At 46.5% G+C, this 21,614-nt stretch overlaps 4 protein-coding genes and 4 non-coding genes across 11 annotated transcripts in view; 6 read left to right on the top strand and 2 right to left on the bottom strand.

The window, feature by feature from the left end:
* Positions 1-307: 307 nt before the first annotated feature.
* Positions 308-9,102, bottom strand: ZWILCH (zwilch kinetochore protein). Of its 3 annotated transcripts, none has more exons than XM_071441152.1 (18): positions 8,740-9,093; positions 8,414-8,465; positions 8,034-8,129; positions 7,822-7,940; positions 7,100-7,296; positions 6,526-6,605; positions 6,108-6,263; positions 5,838-5,909; positions 5,412-5,505; positions 4,984-5,039; positions 4,050-4,152; positions 3,381-3,460; positions 3,057-3,213; positions 2,453-2,481; positions 1,960-2,096; positions 1,588-1,683; positions 1,380-1,498; positions 308-732 (listed from the first exon to the last, which is right to left on the bottom strand). In XM_071441152.1, exons 1-18 carry the CDS (start codon positions 8,793-8,795, stop codon positions 641-643), a joined length of 1,791 nt encoding a protein of 596 aa, XP_071297253.1. In that variant the 5' UTR covers positions 8,796-9,093; the 3' UTR covers positions 308-640. The 3 variants fall into 3 exon arrangements, with proteins under 3 accessions (XP_071297253.1, XP_071297254.1, XP_071297255.1); XM_071441153.1 differs by lacking the exon at positions 8,740-9,093 and adding an exon at positions 8,695-8,706; XM_071441154.1 differs by lacking the exon at positions 308-732 and adding an exon at positions 741-1,093 and having other exon boundaries at positions 8,740-9,102.
* Positions 9,041-14,662, top strand: RPL4 (ribosomal protein L4). Its single transcript, XM_071441155.1, has 10 exons — positions 9,041-9,170; positions 10,444-10,615; positions 11,832-11,938; positions 12,268-12,406; positions 12,747-12,871; positions 13,102-13,231; positions 13,655-13,811; positions 13,947-14,030; positions 14,212-14,332; positions 14,406-14,662. Exons 1-10 carry the CDS (start codon positions 9,168-9,170, stop codon positions 14,580-14,582), a joined length of 1,215 nt encoding a protein of 404 aa, XP_071297256.1. The 5' UTR covers positions 9,041-9,167; the 3' UTR covers positions 14,583-14,662.
* Positions 10,275-10,375, top strand: LOC139597095 (small nucleolar RNA SNORD16). Its single transcript, XR_011681511.1, has one exon. It is a non-coding gene; the product is annotated as a small nucleolar RNA SNORD16 (small nucleolar RNA).
* Positions 11,676-11,746, top strand: LOC139597092 (small nucleolar RNA SNORD18). Its single transcript, XR_011681508.1, has one exon. It is a non-coding gene; the product is annotated as a small nucleolar RNA SNORD18 (small nucleolar RNA).
* LOC139597094 (small nucleolar RNA SNORD16) lies at positions 12,104-12,203 on the top strand. Its single transcript, XR_011681510.1, has one exon. It is a non-coding gene; the product is annotated as a small nucleolar RNA SNORD16 (small nucleolar RNA).
* LOC139597093 (small nucleolar RNA SNORD18) lies at positions 13,275-13,344 on the top strand. Its single transcript, XR_011681509.1, has one exon. It is a non-coding gene; the product is annotated as a small nucleolar RNA SNORD18 (small nucleolar RNA).
* Positions 14,663-14,825: 163 nt separating the features above from the next.
* SNAPC5 (small nuclear RNA activating complex polypeptide 5) lies at positions 14,826-18,098 on the top strand. Of its 2 annotated transcripts, none has more exons than XM_071441161.1 (3): positions 14,826-14,979; positions 15,998-16,087; positions 16,583-18,098. In XM_071441161.1, the coding sequence occupies exons 1-3, from the start codon at positions 14,890-14,892 to the stop codon at positions 16,694-16,696; spliced, it is 294 nt and encodes a 97-aa protein (XP_071297262.1). In that variant the 5' UTR covers positions 14,826-14,889; the 3' UTR covers positions 16,697-18,098. The 2 variants fall into 2 exon arrangements, with proteins under 2 accessions (XP_071297262.1, XP_071297261.1); XM_071441160.1 differs by lacking the exon at positions 14,826-14,979 and adding an exon at positions 14,994-15,919 and having other exon boundaries at positions 15,977-16,087.
* Positions 18,099-18,520: 422 nt separating this feature from the next.
* Positions 18,521-21,614, bottom strand: part of MAP2K1 (mitogen-activated protein kinase kinase 1) — a 33,282-nt gene continuing 30,188 nt past the window's right edge. The window contains exons 9-11 of the mRNA XM_071441159.1: positions 21,213-21,274; positions 20,306-20,351; positions 18,521-19,433 (exon numbers count right to left, since the gene is read on the bottom strand). Coding sequence (XP_071297260.1) covers positions 19,320-19,433; positions 20,306-20,351; positions 21,213-21,274 — 222 coding nt within the window. The 3' untranslated portion in view covers positions 18,521-19,319. The remainder of the gene's footprint in view (positions 19,434-20,305; positions 20,352-21,212; positions 21,275-21,614) is intronic.

Genomic DNA, 21,614 nt, shown 5'->3' on the forward strand with positions numbered 1-21,614 from the left:
AAATGATTATGTCCAGCCAATTGTACTGATTTTGTTTTTAAAAAATTATGCAAAACATAGAAGACAACACTGTTAAAATAACTCACTTCACATTGAAGGAATAAAATAATTTGAAGAGGAGAGAGAAGTATTTTCAAGAATACTCCAAAATATAAATACAGGGACAAAGAAACCCAAACTGGCTGAAGATCCCAAGGCCCTGGATGAAGAGCTTTCCAAATCCTTCAGGATGATGAAGCATCACTCCATCCCAGGAGAACATAACAAAATTGCTTGGTTTGTTGGTTAAGATAATTCACACTTGGAACAGGGTCTGATTGCATTTTTAATGATCAAAAAATAAAATATTAAACCCCAAAGTGCACAACTTTGTTGAATGCATGTAAATATATGAACAATTTCCACCATATTTACAAAATATTTATACTGTACAGTCATAATTGCACTGCATTTTTAACAAATGAGGTGCCTACAGGTGAATTGTGGCTGTGGAGGTCCCACTTAAGTGTAACAAAGCAAATAAATCAGTGAAGATGAACTGTTTGAAGCCCAGAGTTTCTAAAGGTTCTGCTGGGACAGAAAACACTGAATTTTCCCCCTTTCTGTACCTTTCCAGTCCAGCTTGCTCAGTAACATCAACTTAAGTGAACTGCACCTGACTGCACTGAGTCATGGTAATAAAATACAGCCTTTCCTCACTGCTTCCATTTACTGTGGAGTCAGACAAGAAACCTGCAAGGACAAAGGGGAAAGTTGGGATTAGCCACTCTTGTTAGAAGGTAGAGATTAGCCCAGGGAGCAGCTTCCAGAACTGCTTTCAAAGTGCAGATTTACTGAAGCACTTCATGGCAAAAATCAGTAACGACAGGAAAGATTTACCAAACTCACATCAAACCCCACCCCAAAAAGGCAAATAATTTCTGAACCAGTGTCTCTGCTTAATTCTTCCCCATTCTGATGCTTTTCCACTTGTTCTGCACTTGCTTGCAGCAATGCAGATCCTCTCCCCTTTGCACCTTGTCTGACTGGAGACCAGTATCAACAACAGGGAAATTTCTCGTCAAAACTCTTCGCAGATTCATTGGCAAACATTTTAGAAATAAGTTGCAAGATTTTTTGGGTACCAATCATCTCATATTTGGAACTATTTTGTCACTTTAACTCTAAAAATGCAACTCAGCCAAGGTGAGAAGGCAAAAAGTCACCACTTTCTGAATATCCTTATTTCTGTAAATATCGCCTCACTCTTTTAGCAGAGGGCAAAATAGCAATTTGCTTTTGCTGAAAAGTAAATTAAAGGTCACTGAACTCAGGATAAAAACTGAATTTGTTTGAAGTTTGTGCTTTGATTATTTGATTTCACCACCAACACTCCCCACCTGAACTGTTTGATGTCCCATGTTCAACAGGAGCAGTGGTGCTGACTTGCCACGTTGTTTTAACCTCCTTCTGTCCGTGCCCACTGCTTATCTCCACCCTCCAGACTTCAGGGTTATCACTGAGAGAATAATCAAAAAACATCAAAATTGAGTCAGATCTGAACTTCACATCTGAATTTTGTGCTGAAAATGCTGAACTTTCTCTTACTTTTGATAGAATTTCTTCACAAGAGCTGGTCTGATGGGCAGCTGAAACACGTGCTTCTCATCCAGAGGGTTTTCCTTGTAATACTTCATGCAAATCCTACAAGAGATATTAGGTCACTTTCTTTAAAGAAATGCTTGTACAACAGAGCAAAGACCTTGTGCAAAATTACCTATACTCTCACATTTTATTATTTCCTTTAGTTTTCAGTTTTAGTTTTTCAGTTTTAATCCCAAAGCAAAATTTGGCAGAAAGATCCAACTGCTCCTTCTGCAGTCTCACTATCACCAACATCTTGGTATTTCTTTAAAACTGCCAAACCAACTCTACTTGTGATTGTCATTTAAAGAGCAAAGGTAGAAATGAAATAATTACTGTGTCAGAGGGAAGAGGTTCTCATGTCTGAACTGCAGTAAGCCTGTACAGCTGACCATTATTTCCAGCATATGGTGAAGCTTTTGAACACGGTGGACTTGTTCCTGGAGCTCCACGGATGTGGAAATGAAATAATCCTGCAAGAGCAAAGAGCTTCTGTTCTTACCTGAGCACTCCATTGCTAGACACACAACACTCCCTCAGCAAACAAAATCATCTTCCTGCTTCTTTGGAGAAGCCAAGATTTTTAGAGTGGCCCAGCAGTCTCAGAACAAAGTCCCATCAAATGTGACAAAGGTTCACTGCCTTGACAGTGACCCAGATCAGATATTAAGGGAATTATCTGGGAGTGAGGAAACAAAACAATGACATTTCTGCATTTCTGACATTTCCAGCCTCGTGATCTGCAGTTCAGTTTCTCAGCTTATATGATTTGCATCCCACTATCAGCTAAGCATGTTCTGCTTTATAAAATAAAAATAAAGCATCTCACCAAGTAGGTTACTGTTGCAAGTTCCTGGCCTGTAAAAGGAACAGCAGAGAAAAAAAAATTAAAATTTAATACATGGTCTCAGATGAAATATAAGCAACATTCAGGTGATCAAACAGGAAATCTACTAAAGGACAAAGTCAGCAGGAGTGGGATGTTATTTACTGACATAATCATTCATTCCAAACAAGAAAACCCCTCTAAAGTGGTATGGTCAAGGCCTGATTTCATTTATCACCAAGGATGCACAGTGAGGAGACCCACTGTGTACTTGGAGACAACCACCCTCCTCAGGACAGACACATTTACAAAAGTAGCGAAAATAAAAAAGCAAATAAACAAAGAATGAGAACAGGATGACAGACACCAAAAAGAAATGAAGGGATAATAACAACAGTAAAACACAAAGCTATGCTTCTTTTGAAACAAATAAGTTTTTAAAATTTTGAAATTTAAAATCTGAAAAGTTCCATTACTAAGGAAGCTGAAAACTGCACTTCAGCAGATGGGAACGAAGAGATAGAGGTCACCCAAAAAGTTCATTATTTCCTGCATGGAACACCTTTTCTCCTGAATTCCTAATGCTGTTACCCAGTGTCAGGCTCACCTATGAAAAAACTGACATAATCCTTCTTCATCTTCTCCAAGCCAACCTCCAGGAGCATCTGAATGGGAGTGATGTCACTGAGGGAAACATCCTCCATCTTTCCATGGTAGGACTGCTGGATCAACTGACTTAAGGAACTGCTGCTCCCCTGGTGAATCTAACAAGAAACAAGTCATGCAACACCATCAACAGTGCTCAGAAGCTCAACACCAGGTAACACACAACTTCAAAACAACACAAATGAGGGGCAGTGAAGGGACAGGAACTGCATTTTATTCTAAACTACCCCAAAATTTAACATCTTTGTGAAATACAAATACATACCCACGGCTGTATCTCACCACGTTCCAGGGATTTTATGACCAGTGTGAAACAGTCTATTAACTCCTGATAGGAACTGACACCTGCAAAGAAAACCACAATATTTTAATTATCAATCCAGGCTCTTTCTCTTGCTGTTAAGTCAATAACACCAGGCCAACACACCCTTGCATGAACAAAACCCCTCAGTTCAAGAAAGAGAGCTGAAATTACAGACTGCACAGCTTTTTGGCAGCTTTGTCATATGATGACTTTCAAAAAGGTTACTCTAAAAACACAATGATAAACAAAGACCAGTGAATTCTATATACACTGAAAATAGTCCTTCAGATCCAGAGAAAAAGGAATTATAAAGTTTTCAGTTTTAGAGCAGATGGGTTTTAGCTTTAGAGAAACTACCAATGGTTTAGTACCTTTTGCAGTCAAAGAAAATGAAATTATCTCCTGCTAGATGCTGGTCAGCCATGGGAAGGCTGTAAGGAAACAGATCATCCTACATCCCTAAAATGGGCTCTTTTAGGAAGAGAGCAATTGGTATTGCTGGGATCAATTTTCTGAAGAGATGATGAGTCCTTAAAACTCAGAAATGGACAGGAACTTCCCTGAAAAAGCAATACTGTCTAGCAGATAGAAAAGAAATGAAAGGAAAACAGATAGGCACAATACACTTACTTTTCATTTTGCACCACAATTGCTCAGTAAAATCCAGGTCTCCTCGCTCACCAAAGATTGATTTTATGCAGCTGTCCACAGCAGCTGTGTCACATTTGATTTTCTGGAAGAATTTATGGGTCTTCAATGAAAAATGGTGCCTTAAGAATCAAAAACCTTCCACATCTGAATTTCTCCAGAGATCAAACTGGCAGCATCACTGATCTCCTCCCTTTTCCAGGGAAACTACCACACAGTAATTTGGCAGTACACTTTTATCTAACAGCGAGTCTGATTCTTTGCAGAATTATCACTCTGGATAACTCTAGCCTTGGGCAAAAGGAAACAAAAGGCACTGTCAGAGAGACTTCAGGTCTCAGCCAGGTATGGCCTGTGCACCCAGCAGTGCCTGGGAGACCAAAATGCAGACACACAAATCCTCAGAGCAGAGAACTACTTCACTGTAATCCTGATACAGAACAGTTCTGTTGACACAGAAATCAATATATTCTTAGATTATCAACAAAATGCTGCTTCTCTCTTAATAGAAAATAGACCTAAACCTTTCCTTGTAGGCTGAGAGGAAAAAGAAATCTTAATATAACCAAACATATTTTTATAATTTGAATTTGCCCCTTGCTTCACAATACCATAAACCTCTAGATAACTAAGACACATCTTCAACTGATACTATTAAATTGGCACCAAATAACTAAATTAGGCAAGAAAAGCAAATTAATGATAGAATGCAATGGCAGAAAGGTCAGAATTCCTGGAAGAAATCAGACCTTTTCCCATTATTTTTACACAGCAGAGACAGAAAGCAAGAGATCCATATTCCTTTACATCACTATTTACACATATAAAAAATAGACAAGATTTAGTGAAAATCTGAAATAACTGCAGTTAAAATGAAAGCAAAATGACAAAGCAGCTGATAGGAAATTGCACACACCTCTGTTTCATTCTTGTCTTCAAATATATAATCTCCATCCAGCTTCTTCTTTAAATCTAGTAGAGTTAAAAAAATGAATTCCACCACTATGAAAAGTGTCATCAAACCAATCATTAATCCCCAGGCAGATCATAACTAACAAATACACTGAATAATAGAATTGAGTCATTTAGAAATGGTTTTATTGGGTAAGGATATAGTCTGAAAAGAGTTTTTAAAAATGTTTTTATTATTATTACTTTGCTCTCTGATATTAGGACAAAGAAAAATGACAAGTATGTGTTAACCTATTTAAGTACTCTGTGCAGTGGTTACAGCACAGAAATGAACATTTCCTGTTGTAACACTCTAAAAGTTGTATGTGGAATTCCCTTTTATCCCTGTGAAGTGCCACACCCGTCCCTCCCCAGGGAGCAAGCAGCAATTACCAGTCAGGAACTCCCGGACCAGTTTAGGAGCTGACTCAGACTCTGATGGCTCCGGCCACTCGGTCACACCCGACTTCAGCCCTTCAGCCAAAGCCTGAAGCAGCAAGGAAACCCCAAGAGAAATCAGTTCTTCCTGGAGTCCTGCATGTGTCACCTTTCACAGACATTCACCAAGAACACAAATCTCTGCACAGCTAACCAGGAGTTACAAATGTTCAGAATTTCCTGCATGACTTTATTATTTATTATTTATTTATTTCCTCTTTATATTCAAGATTTCCAAAACTGAGCTCCAAGTTTCAGCTAAAATAAACACTTGAAGTTATCTCGGAAAGGTCAGATGAAGTTTTCAAGAAGGGAAATTATTAGCACATAGAATCCCCCTTCCATGCCAATGTGAAATTGGAATTTGCCCCCTGCACTCACCAGGAGGAGCTGCAGCTCTCGGTACAGCTGGAACACAGGACTTCTGGGGTCCCCCGACTCCAGGGCAATATTCTGAAAGTTCCACAAGTTTATCTTAGCTTCAAACTCCAGAAATTAGGTGTCTTAAAATCTTCATCAGTGAGAAGCATGTCAGCACAGCTTATAATACAGCTTACAAACAGATTACATTGCTTTTATCTTCTTTATCCCACTGATGATGTGAGTAGTGCCAAGAGCTTGGGTTTATTTGCCTTTTCCATCCTGACTTACCAGGGTGGCAGCAGAGATCACTGGGGGAGTCTCCAGAATCTTTTCCACACCATTCCATGTGATATCCACATAGATGTTGCTTCCAGATTCTGCAATGGTGTCCTCTATTGCAGCAGCTGCAATCAGCTCGTACCGAGCAAATCCTTTTGTTGTCACCTAAAACGAACAGATTCCAAAAATAAAAAACAAAACTACCAAAGACAAAGTAATTCTAAAAGCATTTCACATGCATGCAAAAAAGGGTTAATACCAGACAAATGCATTATAAGCATGACCTGAAATCACTGTTATACTATGGAATTATACTAAGGTGGTTTCTATAGAGAATCTAAAAAGCTTCCCCAAACCAGCATCATAAATCCCAAAATAAAGAGTTTTTAAACTTCAATTGAAGCCATGACAGAGCATAAAAACCTACAACAGATGAATGATGTCTTATTTTATGTTCCATTTTGAGCTCTTCCAGGTTTGGAAAACGGGTTTTATCAGCTGTAGGACCTGGGAAAGGAAAAAAGTGAGAATCAAAAACCCCATTTGACACAATTCAAATCTGGCACTTCAAATCCATTCCCAAATACTCCATTTGGTGAGGCATGACTTGTGCTGTCCTTTAGAAAGCTGGAATTCTGCTTGCATTTCTCTATTGGTGATAAGAGCTGATATGAACATATATAAATGTTTACAATGAGTCAGGGGTTGTGTAAGATGCTGAACAGCAGCTGAATGGCAGCAGTTTAAAAGTTTAAAAATAAGTTGAGGTAGGCCTGCACAGCTACAGGTGCATCAAGTAGATTAAAAACCATTTCTCCCCTGCAGCATTGGTTAAAAATGTCTTTTCTCTTATTTTAATCCCTTCTTGCTCATTAAAACCAGAAATACAGAACATTTCCAAGCCAGTATCACACAAAGAACAACGACAGCATTGTCACATCAGCATCCCCACACTTTTTAGCCTTCCTCATTTAATTTTCTGAGCACCATGACCACCTTACCATCACATGAAACCGTGTAAATATTGAGCCCTGTGACTTTGCTTCCAGCCTTGAGAGGCTCAGCTCCAATCCAGCAGGTGTGCTGAGGGTCAGAGCCATCACACCTGGCCCACAGGGGAGGAAGCACAGGCAGCTCACTCACACCCAGGGAGCTCACGTTTGGGTTTTGCACCATTGTGTACAAGGAAATCAACTGCCTAAAAACAGGGACAGGGAGAAAGTAAGATGCCAGCAAATAACACAATATATGAATATAAACTGAAGGTTCTAAAATTATAATCAAATATTACATTTTAAGCTAATTTAAAAAAATACATGAGTTAGGTAAACCATATTTTGGTACCATGCATTGGTATTTTAATAACACCAAAGATGCAGATCAGATTTTTAGGGCTTTTTTTAACAGGAGCTTTACCAAAAAAATAAGCACAGAAGTTTTAGTGAGCTTTTTTTGCTCATCTACACCCAGTGAATCCCATTAACCCAACAGCCCAGCTCACAAGTGCTTTTCCAATACCTGAATTTTAGCTACTTTTTAAAACCCTTTTAGCCATTAAAGGTAAGGAGGCCCTTTTGCAGGATGGAAAACAATCACAACTCCTCATCAACTAATGAGAAATTTTATTTAGAGGATTGGAAATATGGATTTTGAATATTAGAAAAAGCCACAGAATTACAAAAGAAAACTCCCTCAAAAGGGGAGGGAAAGCTTTCACACTTACTTTGCTCTTCCAACAGACAGAGCCAGGGCTACAGGAGTCTCCTTTGGCAAAACCTCAGAGGCATAAACAGCATCATCTGTTCTTGATTCCTCCATGGAGTCACTTTCTTCATTGTGTGTCTTTAAGAGAAATGTGTATGTAACATGTGTGAAAAACATCTGACAGGAATTCAAAAGTCTGGATTGCATTTAACATCTACCAAGCACACTTACAGCTCTCTGCAAAATATACATTGCACTGCTTCCGTGCCAAAATTTTTCAACAGGATTTTTGCAACTGCCACCAACCAATGAGATCTCTACATCAGTCTGCCAAAAAAAAAAAAAAAAAAAAAAACAAAACCAAAACATTTTAACTCACTGTATAGACACTGCATTTCAGCGTTTTTTTAAGAGGATGGAGTGACAGGACAAGGTGGAACAGCTTCACACTGACAGAGTAGGTGTGGATTGGAAATGATAAAGAAATCCTTCCTGCGAGGGTGGGGAGGCCCCGGCACAATTGCACAAGTGGAAGGTGGCCCTGCCATGGCCGGGGTGGAATGGGGTGATCTTCAAGTTCCCTTCCAACCCAAACCAGTCTATGGTTTTACCTCATAGATATAGGGATGTTCAGGGATGCCGTCCTTTCCTTCTTCACGTATCCTGAAAGAAAAGAGAATGCTGAGATACACCTTTCCCCTCAGCATTCCTCGTTAAACCGCATCATTACCCACATACATTAAACACTCCAAGACTACAACCGGAGCCTCAGCAGCCTCCCCACAAGCAGGGCCAGACCTCCCTTAGCAGAGCAGCGGAGGACCCCCCCCCCAGGCAGTGACCCCGAATCCGCAAGAGCCCAGACAGCCCCGGGAACAGCTCCGATCCCCACCGGAGCAGGAGCCCGCTCAGCCCCGGGAGCAGCCCCGACCCTCACCGGAGCAGGAGCCCGCTCAGGCCGCTGCCCGCCTGGTGCCGCCGCTCCGCCGCCATCGCCGCCCGCCACAGTCGAACCTCCCGCCCGCCGGCGCTACGCGATGTCTGTGAGGGGAGGGTGACGCGTCACGCTGGATCCCTCCGCCGGAACAGAGTCCCCTGCTTTGGCTGGGAACTGAGCGGGACAAAGGCGCCCGAAGAGCTCGGGATGGGCGCGGCGGGGCCGAAGGGACTTGGATAGAGACTGGGACCAGGGCTGGAGCTCGGTCCGGAACTTGGACTGGGTGTCGGGGGTTGACCGGCCGGCGCGGCAGGAGCGGCTGTCAGAAGGCGGAGGGACATAGACGTAGTAACGGGAGGGTGACGAGTCCTTCCTTTTCCGGTCGGGGCGCGGCGCAGGCGGGCGGCCGCACGAGCAGCTCCGCCGCCATGGTGAGGGGAGCGCCGGGCCCGGCTCGGGGCAGCGGGGCCCGGGGGGGAGCGGGGAGGGCAGCGGGGGCAGCCCCGGGGAACCGGGCCCAGCGGGCAGGGCCGAGCCACGGGCAGCTCGGGGGCCGTGCTGGCGGCGTGGGGCGCGCGGCCGCCATTTTGGGCCCGTCACTGCTCGGCGGCCGCGTGGAGCCCGTGAGCGACCGAGCGGGGCCGGGCCGGGGAGGCCGCGGGAGGGAGCTCGGCGTGGTCGGCCCAAAGTTCTCCTTTCCGTGGGCACGAAAAGCGATGGGATAGGTCCCCATCACCGTCTAGCAGCGCTTTGTAGTTTCCTGATGTATTTATCTAAAGCGAAACAGGCCTCACGGGAGTGTTTGCGCCCATGTAGAGTGGGAAGAACGGCTTGTATATATTTCTTTTATTAATCTATTTTTCTTGCAAAACAGGTTTTTAAGAGGCCTTGGTCTAGAATCAGGTTCCAAATGAACAATTTTTCTTTCCAATACAGCTCAGATTGTGCTCTGATGCCTACATCCTGGTCAAGTTTGTTGCTTGTGTTGGGGTCTCTGGGTTAACACCAGGGGCCAGAGCCTTGCTTGTGACCAGTGTCACATGCAGAGATGGCCCTTCCATTGCTATTAGCTGGTTAGTTTGGAGTTCTGGAGTATTTTAATACCTCTAAAATTAACTGCAGATGGGAAGGGGAAGCAAAATGCTTTGCCTGTACAGTTACCACCAGATTAATTAACAACCGATACAATATAATGCTAAAACATTGTTTTTTAAAGGGTGCTGCTCATCCTCTGGCTATTTTTGGGCATCCTTTCAGCCTTTTGACAGGCAGCTGGTGCTGAGAGCAGCTTAATGTTTCAGTGCACAAATTTTAAAGCACCAGGGGTTGTTCAGTGTCCTCTGACACTGTTTGATGAGCTGATTACAGTATTTTTTAATCGAATTACAAACGTTTGGTTAACACAGGTGGGTGTTTTAAATAATACATAGCAAGTACTTTTTAAGGGGTTTATTACAGGGCCTAGAGGCTGAATTGTATCAATTCCTCGGGGATGCAGGTGTAGTTTTCTGGAGGTGAGCTTTGCAGTACAGTATTGCTGTGATGACGTAATTTGCGTCTTATCCAGTGCCCAGCGACAGTTGCCTGCTGTCAGTGTGCTGGCACTGCCGAGCTGACGACTCCTCGGTTCTGAGCAATATCTGAGGGCTGCCCACACCAGGAATTCACCTGACTTTGTACTTGAGGGCGTTTGTGCTTCCCCAGGCTTGCGCTCGGCCGCTGATCTCCGTGTACTCCGAGAAGGGGGAGGCATCGGGCAAGAACGTGACGCTGCCCGCCGTGTTCAAGGCGCCCATCCGGCCCGACGTGGTCAACTTCGTGCACACCAACCTGCGCAAGAACAACCGGCAGCCCTACGCCGTCAGCGAGCTCGCAGGTATGCCTGGGCACGGCCTCAGCCTCCGCTTGCGTGGGGTTCAGGTTCTGTGCTGCTGTAGGGTGTGCACTGCTTTAGTCTGAGCTTCACATCAGGGCATGGGGAGCTCTGTGTGCAGAGCAGGGACACAAAACAATTCCTGCTCCAGCTGGGCACCAAGGACAGGTGATCCAAACCTCAGGCCCAAGAGCACAAGCAACATGAACTGAAGAGAGAAAAACAAGAAGGATGGGACTGCATGGGCTAAAGCTAGAATTGAACAATTAACTCCAATATGCTAATAGACCAAAACTTATAAACTGTGAGACCCCGTGACCAGACATCCATTTTTGTGACCATTTTGATTCATCTTGGGTGCAGCCCTGGCTGGGCTCTTGTGCTGCCTGAGGTGGATCCATTGAAGCCTCCTAATAAATAAGCCTCCCTACTTTACTGTTTAACTCCCTCTAGCCTCTGTTCTAGGCCAGCCTTCACAAGGCATCAGGGCTGCACTGCATGGGGGAGCACATGGAAATAAAGCTGGAGTTGGGATAAGAGAAATGCTTATCCACGGGGTTCTGTGTAGAAGGCAAGGCCAGTTGTTAACTGTGGTTTTAAATGCAGCAGTTTTATTATTCTGAGGAGTGTCAAGGTGGTATTTTGGGGTATTCTGTGGTCTTGCTTGAAGTGCACATTGCTGGAGGTATCACAGTCTTCAGATAAAATCATCATTGCAGGAAAACATGGCTGAAAGTGTTCCAGGTGAAATCCCTGCTCTACATTGACCTCATGAGACCTGCTTGAGGCATTCTCCAAGGAAAAACTGCAAATGGACATATGTTAGGTTTGCTTCTGTTGTTTGTGCAGATAACTTCTGCTTCCCAAGAAGTCTGTGCTAGGAACATGCCTTTTAAATGTTTTTTCTAAGTTTCACACAAACATCCTAACTTGCTAGGTATAGCAGTGCCAAGTCAGACCTCCAGATTGAGGATCAAGCTTAAAATCAGTGTCTTAAAGATCAGGTCAGAATCAGGTACATTAATTGACTAGGATTAAGTTTTCCTGATGAAGATTTGTTATGCTGACATGATGAGATTCCACTTCATTGGTCCGTGTTTCTGAAACACATGATTGGGTGGAAGTTCTGATCAGTGCCCTGAGCTCAGCCTCCCTCTGGCTGCAGGAGATGGCAGTGATGTCACCTGAATGACCCTCACGATGTCTCTGTCTCTTGCAGGTCACCAGACCAGTGCTGAATCATGGGGTACTGGCAGAGCTGTTGCTCGAATCCCGCGTGTCCGGGGTGGTGGCACTCACCGCTCTGGCCAGGGTGCCTTTGGCAATGTATCCTTCCATGGCTGTGCTGGCTTTGGGGGCACTGAACTCAACCAGCAGAAAGGTTTCTAATTATCTAAATGTGAGATGGAATCTTTTTCTTGAGGTAATGGCTGCAGCTCAGACTTGATGTGATGTGATTCCTGCTCTCAAACCACACGACCCGTTCTGTCTTGCCATGATGTCGTAATTTGCGCCTTACCCTGTGCCCAGGGACAGTTGCCTGCTGTCAGAATCCTGGCACAGGTGGTTGACGACCCATTAATGCTGAGCAAGCAATAAAGAGTCACTTTGGGACAAGAAAGCTCTAAAAAGTTGTCCTTAACTGCAGCTCCCAGATGTGTCGCGGCGGCCGCATGTTCGCCCCGACCAAGACCTGGCGGCGCTGGCACCGCAGGGTGAACATCATGCAGAAGCGTTACGCCATCTGCTCTGCTCTGGCTGCCTCTGCCCTGCCAGCTCTGGTCATGTCTAAAGGTGAGAACTCTGCCTCTGCAATTGTTTGGCTGAGCCAGCGTTGGGTACTTGGGGTGGCTTAGATGGAGTCTTGGAGTGCAGTTTGATTTCTGTTCATGGAGGCAAAGATCCACCCAACACTCAGGTACACAAAGTCCTGTGTGAGACCCGTAAGACTGGACTTCACTGGACCACTGGAACTTCACTGCTCTGGTTGCTGTACCTCACTTCATTTCATGAATTTCTATCCTGAATTTAATTTATCATATATAATTTATGAATATACAAAGCAATACCCTTGAGGAATGGGTCCAGCCAAGGTCATTGAGCAGCACTGAGTGTCTTGTAAAATCCTGTCTAGGCCACCGCATTGAGGAGATTCCAGAACTTCCTCTGGTTGTTGAGGACAAGGTTGAGGGCTACAAGAAAACCAAGGAAGCTGTTCTCCTCCTGAAGAAGCTTAAAGCTTGGAATGACATCAAAAAGGTGAGCTGGGAAGGTGTGATCTGAAGGGCAGAACACAGGTGATTCAGCTGTGCAGTTATTAGAGTAGGAACTCAAAGTAGTTCTGTATTTTGACCCTGGAGAATGATGAACATCTCACCGGTCCGTGTTGCAGATCCGCAGTGACGATGGTGAAGTTCTGACCGCGCAGTGTGTTGGGTCTGGCTGCTGGGCTGTGGGCTCTTGGGATGCTCAGTTTCTGCTTTTCCCAGGTTTACGCCTCCCAGCGCATGCGGGCCGGGAAGGGCAAGATGAGGAATCGCCGCCGCATCCAGCGCAGGGGACCCTGCATCATCTACAACGAGGACAACGGCATCATCAGAGCTTTCCGGAACATCCCCGGTAACTAACCTGGGACACACTCACTCCTCTGCTGGGACACTGCCTGCAATGATGAGATTCCACTTCATGGTCCGTGTTTCTGAAACACATGATTGGGTGGAAGTTCTGACTGCCTGCAGTGGTTGATCTTTGTAAGAACCTGCTGGGGTGATGTTCAGGGGTTTTGTGACAAGTATTGCAGCTGTTCCAGCCCTCAGCTGTGTTTGGGGCAGTTAAAAATGAGGCTGGTTAGGTTGCCACTGGAAAAAGGCTTATTGTAGTTAATTTAAAATTCAGTAGATGTTCATACAGAGGGGTGTGTGTAGCTCTGTAGTGTCAAAGCCAAAAACCCCAGTCTCTTTCTCCATCTTGTCTACTGCTTAGCCTCACATTCCTCAATTCTGATGACAAGCTGAAGGTGTTGCTTTGCCTGCTTTCCTGCAGGAATCACTCTGCTGAACGTGAACAAGCTGAACCTGCTGCGCCTCGCTCCCGGGGGCCACGTGGGGCGTTTCTGCATCTGGACCGAGAGCGCGTTCCGCAAGCTGGACGATCTGTACGGCACCTGGCGCAAGGCAGCCACGCTCAAGAGCGACTACAAGTGAGTCAGCCAGGGGGCAGGAAGGTTTCCCCTTTCCCAGGAAAAGGGATACTGGGACTTGCTCCTGAATGTCTGGTTGTGGTGAATTAGCCATGGTTGTGTCACCCACTCACACTCTGAATGTTGATTTCACAGCCTGCCAATGCACAAGATGACCAATACGGATATTGGAAGAATCATGAGGAGCCAGGAAATCCAGAAGGCTCTCCGTGCTCCAAAGTGAGTGATTTGATTTAAATGAACAAAGGCTGTGCAGGGAGGTTTGAAATTGGTTTCAGACTGGGATTTCCAAATTTCGGGTATAAACACAAGGAATAGCAGTTGTCCAGATTTCAGTGAGAATTTAGCAGAAGTGGCATTGCAGGATATGCTGATGATACAACATGGCTGTGCTTTTCAGGAAGAAGATTCAGCGCAGGGTCCTGAAGAAGAACCCGCTGAAGAACCTGAGAATCATGATCAAGCTGAACCCGTACGCCAAAACCATGCGGCGCAACACCATCCTGCGGCACGCGCAGAACGTGAGTGGGGCTGCCGGGGCTGGGGCTGGGGTGCAGGTGGTGCCCTGACTCATCATCTCTCTGTCTGTTCTAGCACAAGCTCAAGGAAGAGAAGAAAGCCAAGGCCCAGGCCAAGCTGGCAGCTGCCAAGGCCCCAGCCGCACCCAAGGCAGAGCCCCCTGCCAAGAAGGCCAAGACAGCCAAGGCCACCAAGGCCGCCAAGCCCGCGGCGAAGGCCGAGGCCAAGGCGAAGGCCGAGGCCAAGGCGTAACCGTGGCCATGCTGCCCCGGGGTTCCCGCGGGGGCTGTGCCCGCGGGCTGTCCCTAATAAACGTTGTTGGAATACAGAAAGCCGTGTCGGGTGTGCGTGTGCGAGCAGGCGTTCGAACGGAAACTTCCGGGGCGAGGAGGAGGAGGCGGAGGAAGGAGGAAGGCGGCGTGGCGGGGCCGGGCCCGCGGGTGCAGTGACCGGCGGTGGCCGCGCGGGGGCGCCTGCTGCGCGCGGCTGCGGCGGTGTGACGTCAGGCGGGCGGGCCGTGACGTCAGGGGGCGGGGCGGTTGGCGCCCCGGCGGGGACGATGCTGAGCCGGCTGCAGGAGCTGCGCCGCGAGGAGGAGACGCTGCTGCGGGTCAAGGCGGCGCTGCACGACCAGCTCCGCCGGCTGCGGGTGCGCGGGACAGCCCGGGGCTGCGGGGGGCGGCCTGGGGCCGGGAGCGGCGGGGCCGGGCCTGCACCTCAGCCCTGCGCGGCCGCGCTCCGCCAGGGAACGGGCCCTGCGCCCCGGCGGGGCTCGGGGAGGGAGCGGGGAATTGCTCACAGGTGGTCTGGGAAAGGGGGATCCATCTACTGTGCTCTGAGAGGTAAATGTAACTGTGCAGGGTGCATCTCAAAGAGGTAAATGTAACTGTGAGTGTGTGTAGGGCACATCTGTAAGAGGTACCTGTAATTGTGAGTGTATCTGTACATTAGGAGATAAATTAAGTGTGAGTGTATGTAGGATATGTCTGTAAGTGGTAAATGTGAGTGTGATGTATGTAGGATACACTGAGATAAATGTGAGTGTGCACAGGATACCTCTCTAAGAGGTAAATGTGAATGTATGTGGAGTACATTAAGAGAGAAACGTGAGTGTGCTTAGGATACCTCTCTAAGAAGTAAATGTGAGTGTATGTAGGGTGCATTAAGAGATAAATTTAATTGTAAGTATGATACATGACTAAGAGGTAAATGTGAGTGCAGGGTTTGCCTTAGCTGATGGATGGAGAAGGGATAGTTGGAGGAGTGGAACTGAAGACTACTTGGGTTTAGAGACTCATGCATATCATAATAAAGGAAAGATTCAATTCTTAGAGCAGAATTGCAGAAGATTTAACAAAGCTTTAACGGGTACAAAAGCCCAGAGTTCGGAGTGGGAAGCGTTAAGCAGGGTCAGGTGGGAGGGTGTGCCCGGGGTGCAGTGCCAGTGCCGGGACGTGGTGCCAGTGCCGGGACGTGGTGCCAGTGCCGGGGATGCGGTGACAGTGCTGGGGATGTGGTCCCAGTGCCGGGACGTGGTGCCAGTGCCAGGCTATGGTGCCAGTGCCGGGCTATGGTGCCAGTGCCGGGACGTGGTGCCAGTGCCGGGCTATGGTGCCAGTGCCGGGACGTGGTGCCAGTGCCGGCAGTGCTCAGTGCGGTCCCTGCAGGTGGAGGAGCTGGCGCTGCAGTCCATGATCAGGGCCGGTGAGGAGAACGTGCCCGTGGCCCTGCCAGCCCTGGCCGAGGACACTCAGCAGGTAAGGGGGTCCCTGGGCTCGGAGGGGGCTCCACAGCTGGCTGGCAGCATGAGCAGAGCTCTGCATGGTTCTCCTCGTGTCACCTCATTGATGCTTCCCATCACTGCAAAGCTCAGCTGTAAAATGTCGGTTTTGCTGCTGGTGTTTTGAGGGTTTCACCTTTTCCCATCCCCAGAAGCAGCACGGTGTTTCCAGGGGGATTGGGAAATACCTGTGTGCTGTAGCCTCCGTTCCCCATGTGTTAAATATTCTGTTTAATGCTTGTGACCCTGGGGTGGCACCGGTGCTGGGGATGGAGGCACAGGTGCTGCAGGTTTTCACTCAATGCCTGGCCAGCCTGGCCCAGGTGCAGCTTTGCCATGGAGATCAGGGCCTTGTGGCTGTGCTGGGCTCTCAGTTCCAGCTCTGGGATCTTTAATTAGCAGTGACTGCACAGGTCTAACAGTGAATGAGAAATGTTTGGTGTCTGTGGTAATCAGCCCTTTTCTCTGACAGACTCTTGGGCAGATGGACAATGAGGCTGCCATCAATCAAACTGAGTTACACCTCAGTCTTCAGCATGATAAAGAGGAGGAGGAGGAGGAAGAGGAGGAGGAATCTGATTCTTGAGAGAAAAAAATCAGAGATGGTTTTTAATACAGACTCAGGAATTTCTTCTTCATTCATCTGAAACTCACCAAGTGATTTCCATGTTGTGCTGTGTGGGTATGAACTGTTTGACATATCAGAGTTGAGGGCAGTGACACTGAACACGGGAACTTCCCAGCCTGGGCACATCTTGCCTCAGATATTGAAAGAATGAAAATCTGCTGCACAAATATGTAGCATAATCCATTCCACATTTGAAACCTAATGTAGCTCTTACAACATCTCTGTATGTGGAAGGGAGAAGCAATGATCAACCAGACCAATTAACACATGCACTAAAGCAATAACTTGTCTGTTCTCACTTCCTGACGTGAGAAACAAATCCAGGTCCTGGAGCTGCTGCTGCCCCAGTGATTACATTCTAACCTCATTTGCCTAAACTGGCAGTTTAGGATACAGGTGAGGAAAGATGTGTCCAGGGCTGCCTCCGGCCTGCAGCTGCTGTTTTCTCAGTTCCACGGGAAGCTGGAGTTACTCCCAGAGTCCTCCCAGTGTCAGCCCAGTTCTGGGCACAGCAGGGAGGTCTCTCTGTCCCCCTGGTGCTCTTCAGTTCTGTCAGTCTGTCCCAGAGAAGGACTTTCTACTTCTACTCCTTCAGAGCAGCAGCCAAGGAGCCTTTCATTTGTCCACAAATAGACTAAGAAATGATCTGTGGTGCTTGTACTAAGCTAATACTCTTAAATTGGTGTTATTTTATTTTTCTCTCATTGTAACCTCATAAATCAAGGCCAGGTCACCTGCTTTCATGTGATTCTCAAGGAGGAGCATGAGGAGTTTAAGAACTTAGTTATAAATGGAAAGTGATGTGAAATCTCCACAATTTTTGCATTTGGAAAAGTGTCTGGTGTCCTGGGGGTGGTCAGAACTGACATTCAGCCTCTAGTGAATTCCTGCCACTGTTTAATGAGTGTTAATTTGGCTCTTGTTTGGTTTGTACCAGTGGAAACTGTTGGGATGTAAGTGTGGCTTCATCCTGTACTAAAAACTATTTGGCTTTTGGATGTCTTAATGAAGGAATTCAGAACAGGAGTGAAGAGATTGTTTAACAAAACTTTCCCAAGCCTGACAGGTAAAAAGCCCCCAAGAGTCTGAGCCAAAACTGCTTTGGTCACACAAGCCCTTGCAGTGCTGTGTGTGAAGAGCTGCTTTGGGAGGAGCTCAGGAGCCAGCCTGGCCTTTCTTGGCACATTTCAACTCCAAAGGGTAATTCTGACTGTTGAAAAATGATATTTGTGCCCAGCATGGTCCAGAGTAGTTTTCATGGATAGAATTCCTGCTGCTTTTGTGAACGAGTGCTTTTGGATTTGAACAGCCCAGTTCTAGTGCATGTTCCAATAAAGTTCTTTTCCTGCTGCCCTTACAACTGTGCAGTGCCCAAATTATTGTTGTCTGGGGGGACAACCCAAAGTGGGAGTTCAGCCTCCCAAACCTTGCTGTGCATTTCTTTCAGCACATAGCAAAAGGCTCTGTTTGCTGGGGGTAGGTAAAGCTCAAGAAAGAGTTTAATTTACACCCTCCCAGCTGTCACTTCAGGTCTCACTGCAGCCAGGACAGGCCTGGATTGTCCGTGAGTCATTTCCTGCCTCTGCTGAGCCAGGGCTGTGCCAGCCCTTTGATACCTGATCCTTTGGCCATGTGGAAGTTCAGGGCCCTCTGATGGGGATTCCTTCTGGGGAAGAATTTCAGGCATTTCCTCATCCAAAGCATCCTTTCAAAGAGCTGAAATTTATAGTGCAGTGACCAGATTAAAAGCCTTGGCCAAGTTTTAAAAAAAGCTTCAAGAAGTTACTTGATAATATATTTATTAAGAGAACCCATTGCTAAACATCTGAGAGAATAAAACAATAAAGGATTTTTCATACACTTTTAGACACTAAACACAGTTGTCATGACTCTTTAGGTTAAAAGAAAGCAAAGTGCTTGGATCATTGTCTTGATTCCATAGGACACTTCCAAGAACTAACTTTTAAAAATCAATTAGAAAGACATACATCACTAAATCCAAGGATGATGATATGTTCGAAAAATAAATATAGAAATATGAACAAGTCTACAATTAGAATATTGCCCTGTGCATTCTGAGAAATGCAGAGCTCTTGCCTTCTTCACCTGCAAAGAGAGAGATCTCTAGACAACAGCAAAATTGGAGCCTAACTTTTGGGAACAGCTGGGCAGCAGCAAAGCATGCTCACAGACAGGCTCGGAGCATCCCGATCCCGAGCCCAGGCGCTCGGGGAAAGCATGATTGAAGTACCAACGATTTACAAAGAGTCTTGATAAAGTTCAAACAAGCCAGGGGCCAACCCCCCCTGCCCCAGTGATATTTTCATTAAGAAAGAATATCCATAATCACCTAAAGTCAGCAAGCACTGGAACTTACACAGCTTACATTTGGTCAGTGAACGACGGAACCCGGAACGATACCAATTAGTTTAGGACGAGATTTAAAACCGTTTTGGCACATGCTATCAAGACATTCTTCCTCAAGAGGTGAAATACATGTTGGAACAGGTACAAGCTGAGGAGAGAGGACCAGGAGAGCGTGGTTGTCACCAGAGGTACAGTCCAGGAGCTGGCCCCGGGCTCAGACGCCGGCGGCGTGCGTGGGGGTGCTGGGCTGGTTAAGGCCGATGGTGGAGCAGAGCCACCCTGCAAAATCCACCTCCTCCGCCTCGGATCTCTTGATGAAAGCATGGATCTGGGCACAGGAGAACAGGGTCAGGGGGGCAGCCCTCAGGAGCACCCATAAATCCACTTGGAGCCACCGAGCTGTGGAACTTTACAGAGCACATGGAGGAATTCCCACAGAAAGGGAACAGCCAGCACCAGGCAAAGTGTCCCAGAGGAATCCTGCCAGTGCCTCTGCACCACACAAATGATGAGGATGTGGCTCAGCTGCTCAGGGTAATACTCTGGAAAGTGTCTACCTGGGCACTAAAAGGCTTTTTGTGATAAAAAGAGTCTCTTTGCATTTTGCACCATTATTGTGCAGCAGGGTCAGGGCAGGGAAAACCTGATTTCCTGCAGTACAACTGAAGTCCTGGCATTACACTTAAAACCATAAAAAGATGCTCTGAGACTGATCTGGTTATTTCACACAGAGAAAAATGCAGGATGCATGCTGAGTTCTACAGACTTTGCCAGACAAAGCTGGTAAAAAAGTGACAAATCTTGTGTTTCACAACAGATGATTAAAAATGTATTTAATTAGTCCATATGGTATGTGGAGCTTTATTCTTTTGTCCTCCTAAAAGTATTAATCAATACTTTATTATTAACTAATAGACTCAAGAGAGAATTCTTTTGTTAATTAATTTAAGTCACCCATTGTGATTATCAAATGCCAGACTCCACAGCCCACCAGGCTTTTGGTCTCCTTGACAGTCCCTGTTGTAGGAGCCCCTGCAGCCCCTTGATCTCTAACTCAGAAAAGCTGTTCCTGCCCAAACTGAGCTGCTCATGGGCCACCAGCCACCCTCGAGGCCACTGCTCTGACCTGCTCTGGGCCAGCTGAGGAATCCAACCTGCCTGGGAAGGGGCTTTTAGATCAAATTAAAAACCTTCACTCACCATCAGCTGCTTCAAGTCGGCTCTCTCAGCAGGATTCTTAATTAAACTGGGAAAACACAAAGTGGTGCACAAGTTACACTCCAATATCTTTTAAAATAAGGCTCCAGTTGTGTCCTGTTGGTTGGACTGCTCTGGTCTGACAGCACTCAATAAAAGCACCTGGTGCCTCTCAGACAGAGATGGGAGCCTGCAGTTCCCTTCTGTGGGTTCCACAGCTCCAGGTAAGAAATCCTGAGTTGTCTGAGACTGATGAGTGTCTAAACCAAGCTGGGGAGATAAATCCCATTTCAACTAAAACAACATGAACCCCTTTATCCCTCACATTTCTTTGCCCCAAGTCTCTTCAAGCTCAGGATCAAGTGGAGCTATTGCATGACTGCCCTTCCTTTTGGAAGCTGTAAATACAGATATTTGATAAATAAACAAACTTTTGAACTGCACTGAGCTGTTCCCTCAGCACTGGTTCAGTGCTGGCACCACTGAGGTGCAGCTGGGGAAGTGAGGAGATGGGGGAATGGCTGCTGGGATGAAGGTGCTGGCTCAAGGAACAACACCTGGAGCCTTCAGGATTGTGCAGCCATGGCCCAGCAGTGCAGGAGGAGGTGCCTGAGCCTTGCAGGAGCTGTCAGGGCTGGGGCCACTCCCCAAGGACTGCTCTGAGCTGCAGAAATTCAGGGCTAAAGAGGGGAATCTCCCTGAGCCTTGGGGCTCCTCTGGATGCACCTGATGCCTGAGAGATGAATTTGAGACAATTAACACCCAAAGAGGGTTGATTATGCTGATTGCAATCCTTACATCTGCCCTGGCCTGGAGCAGGGACTCTGATTGCCAGGTGCCTGACAGACAAAGCTGAGCCCAGCGCGTCCCCCTGTCACTCAGCCACACGGAAAACAGAGAAAATACTCACCATTTGTTAACAAAATCTTGAAATTCAGAACCAAAGACACCATTGGGCAGTTTTGGAGGTGGCTGTAAATAAAGAAATATATTTTTAAAATCAGCAATCATTCAGCATAATGTTGCAGTGTGGGACAGGTAAATGTCCCTGGCTGCTCTGGGTTATTACTCTAAACCAGACTTTTCCTGGTGTGGGGTGGGTTTTGTTGGGTTTTGGCTGGTTGGTTGTTCCATTTTCTCCACACACACCTGGATGGGGTGAGCACAGCCTCAGCTCTCATTAAAGGAGGCTCAGAGCACTAATTAGCACCCTGTCATTCTCCACAGTAGCGAGGGAAGATGCCCTGCACATCATTAGCTCCATAATCCTTTTGATGTCAGTTTGCTGGCCCTGGGAATGAGGTGGTTCAGG

Source organism: Agelaius tricolor, unplaced genomic scaffold (genome assembly GCF_023055355.1).
Source record: "Agelaius tricolor isolate 1412-34295 unplaced genomic scaffold, bAgeTri1.0.p SCAF_16, whole genome shotgun sequence".
NCBI lineage: Eukaryota > Metazoa > Chordata > Aves > Passeriformes > Icteridae > Agelaius > Agelaius tricolor.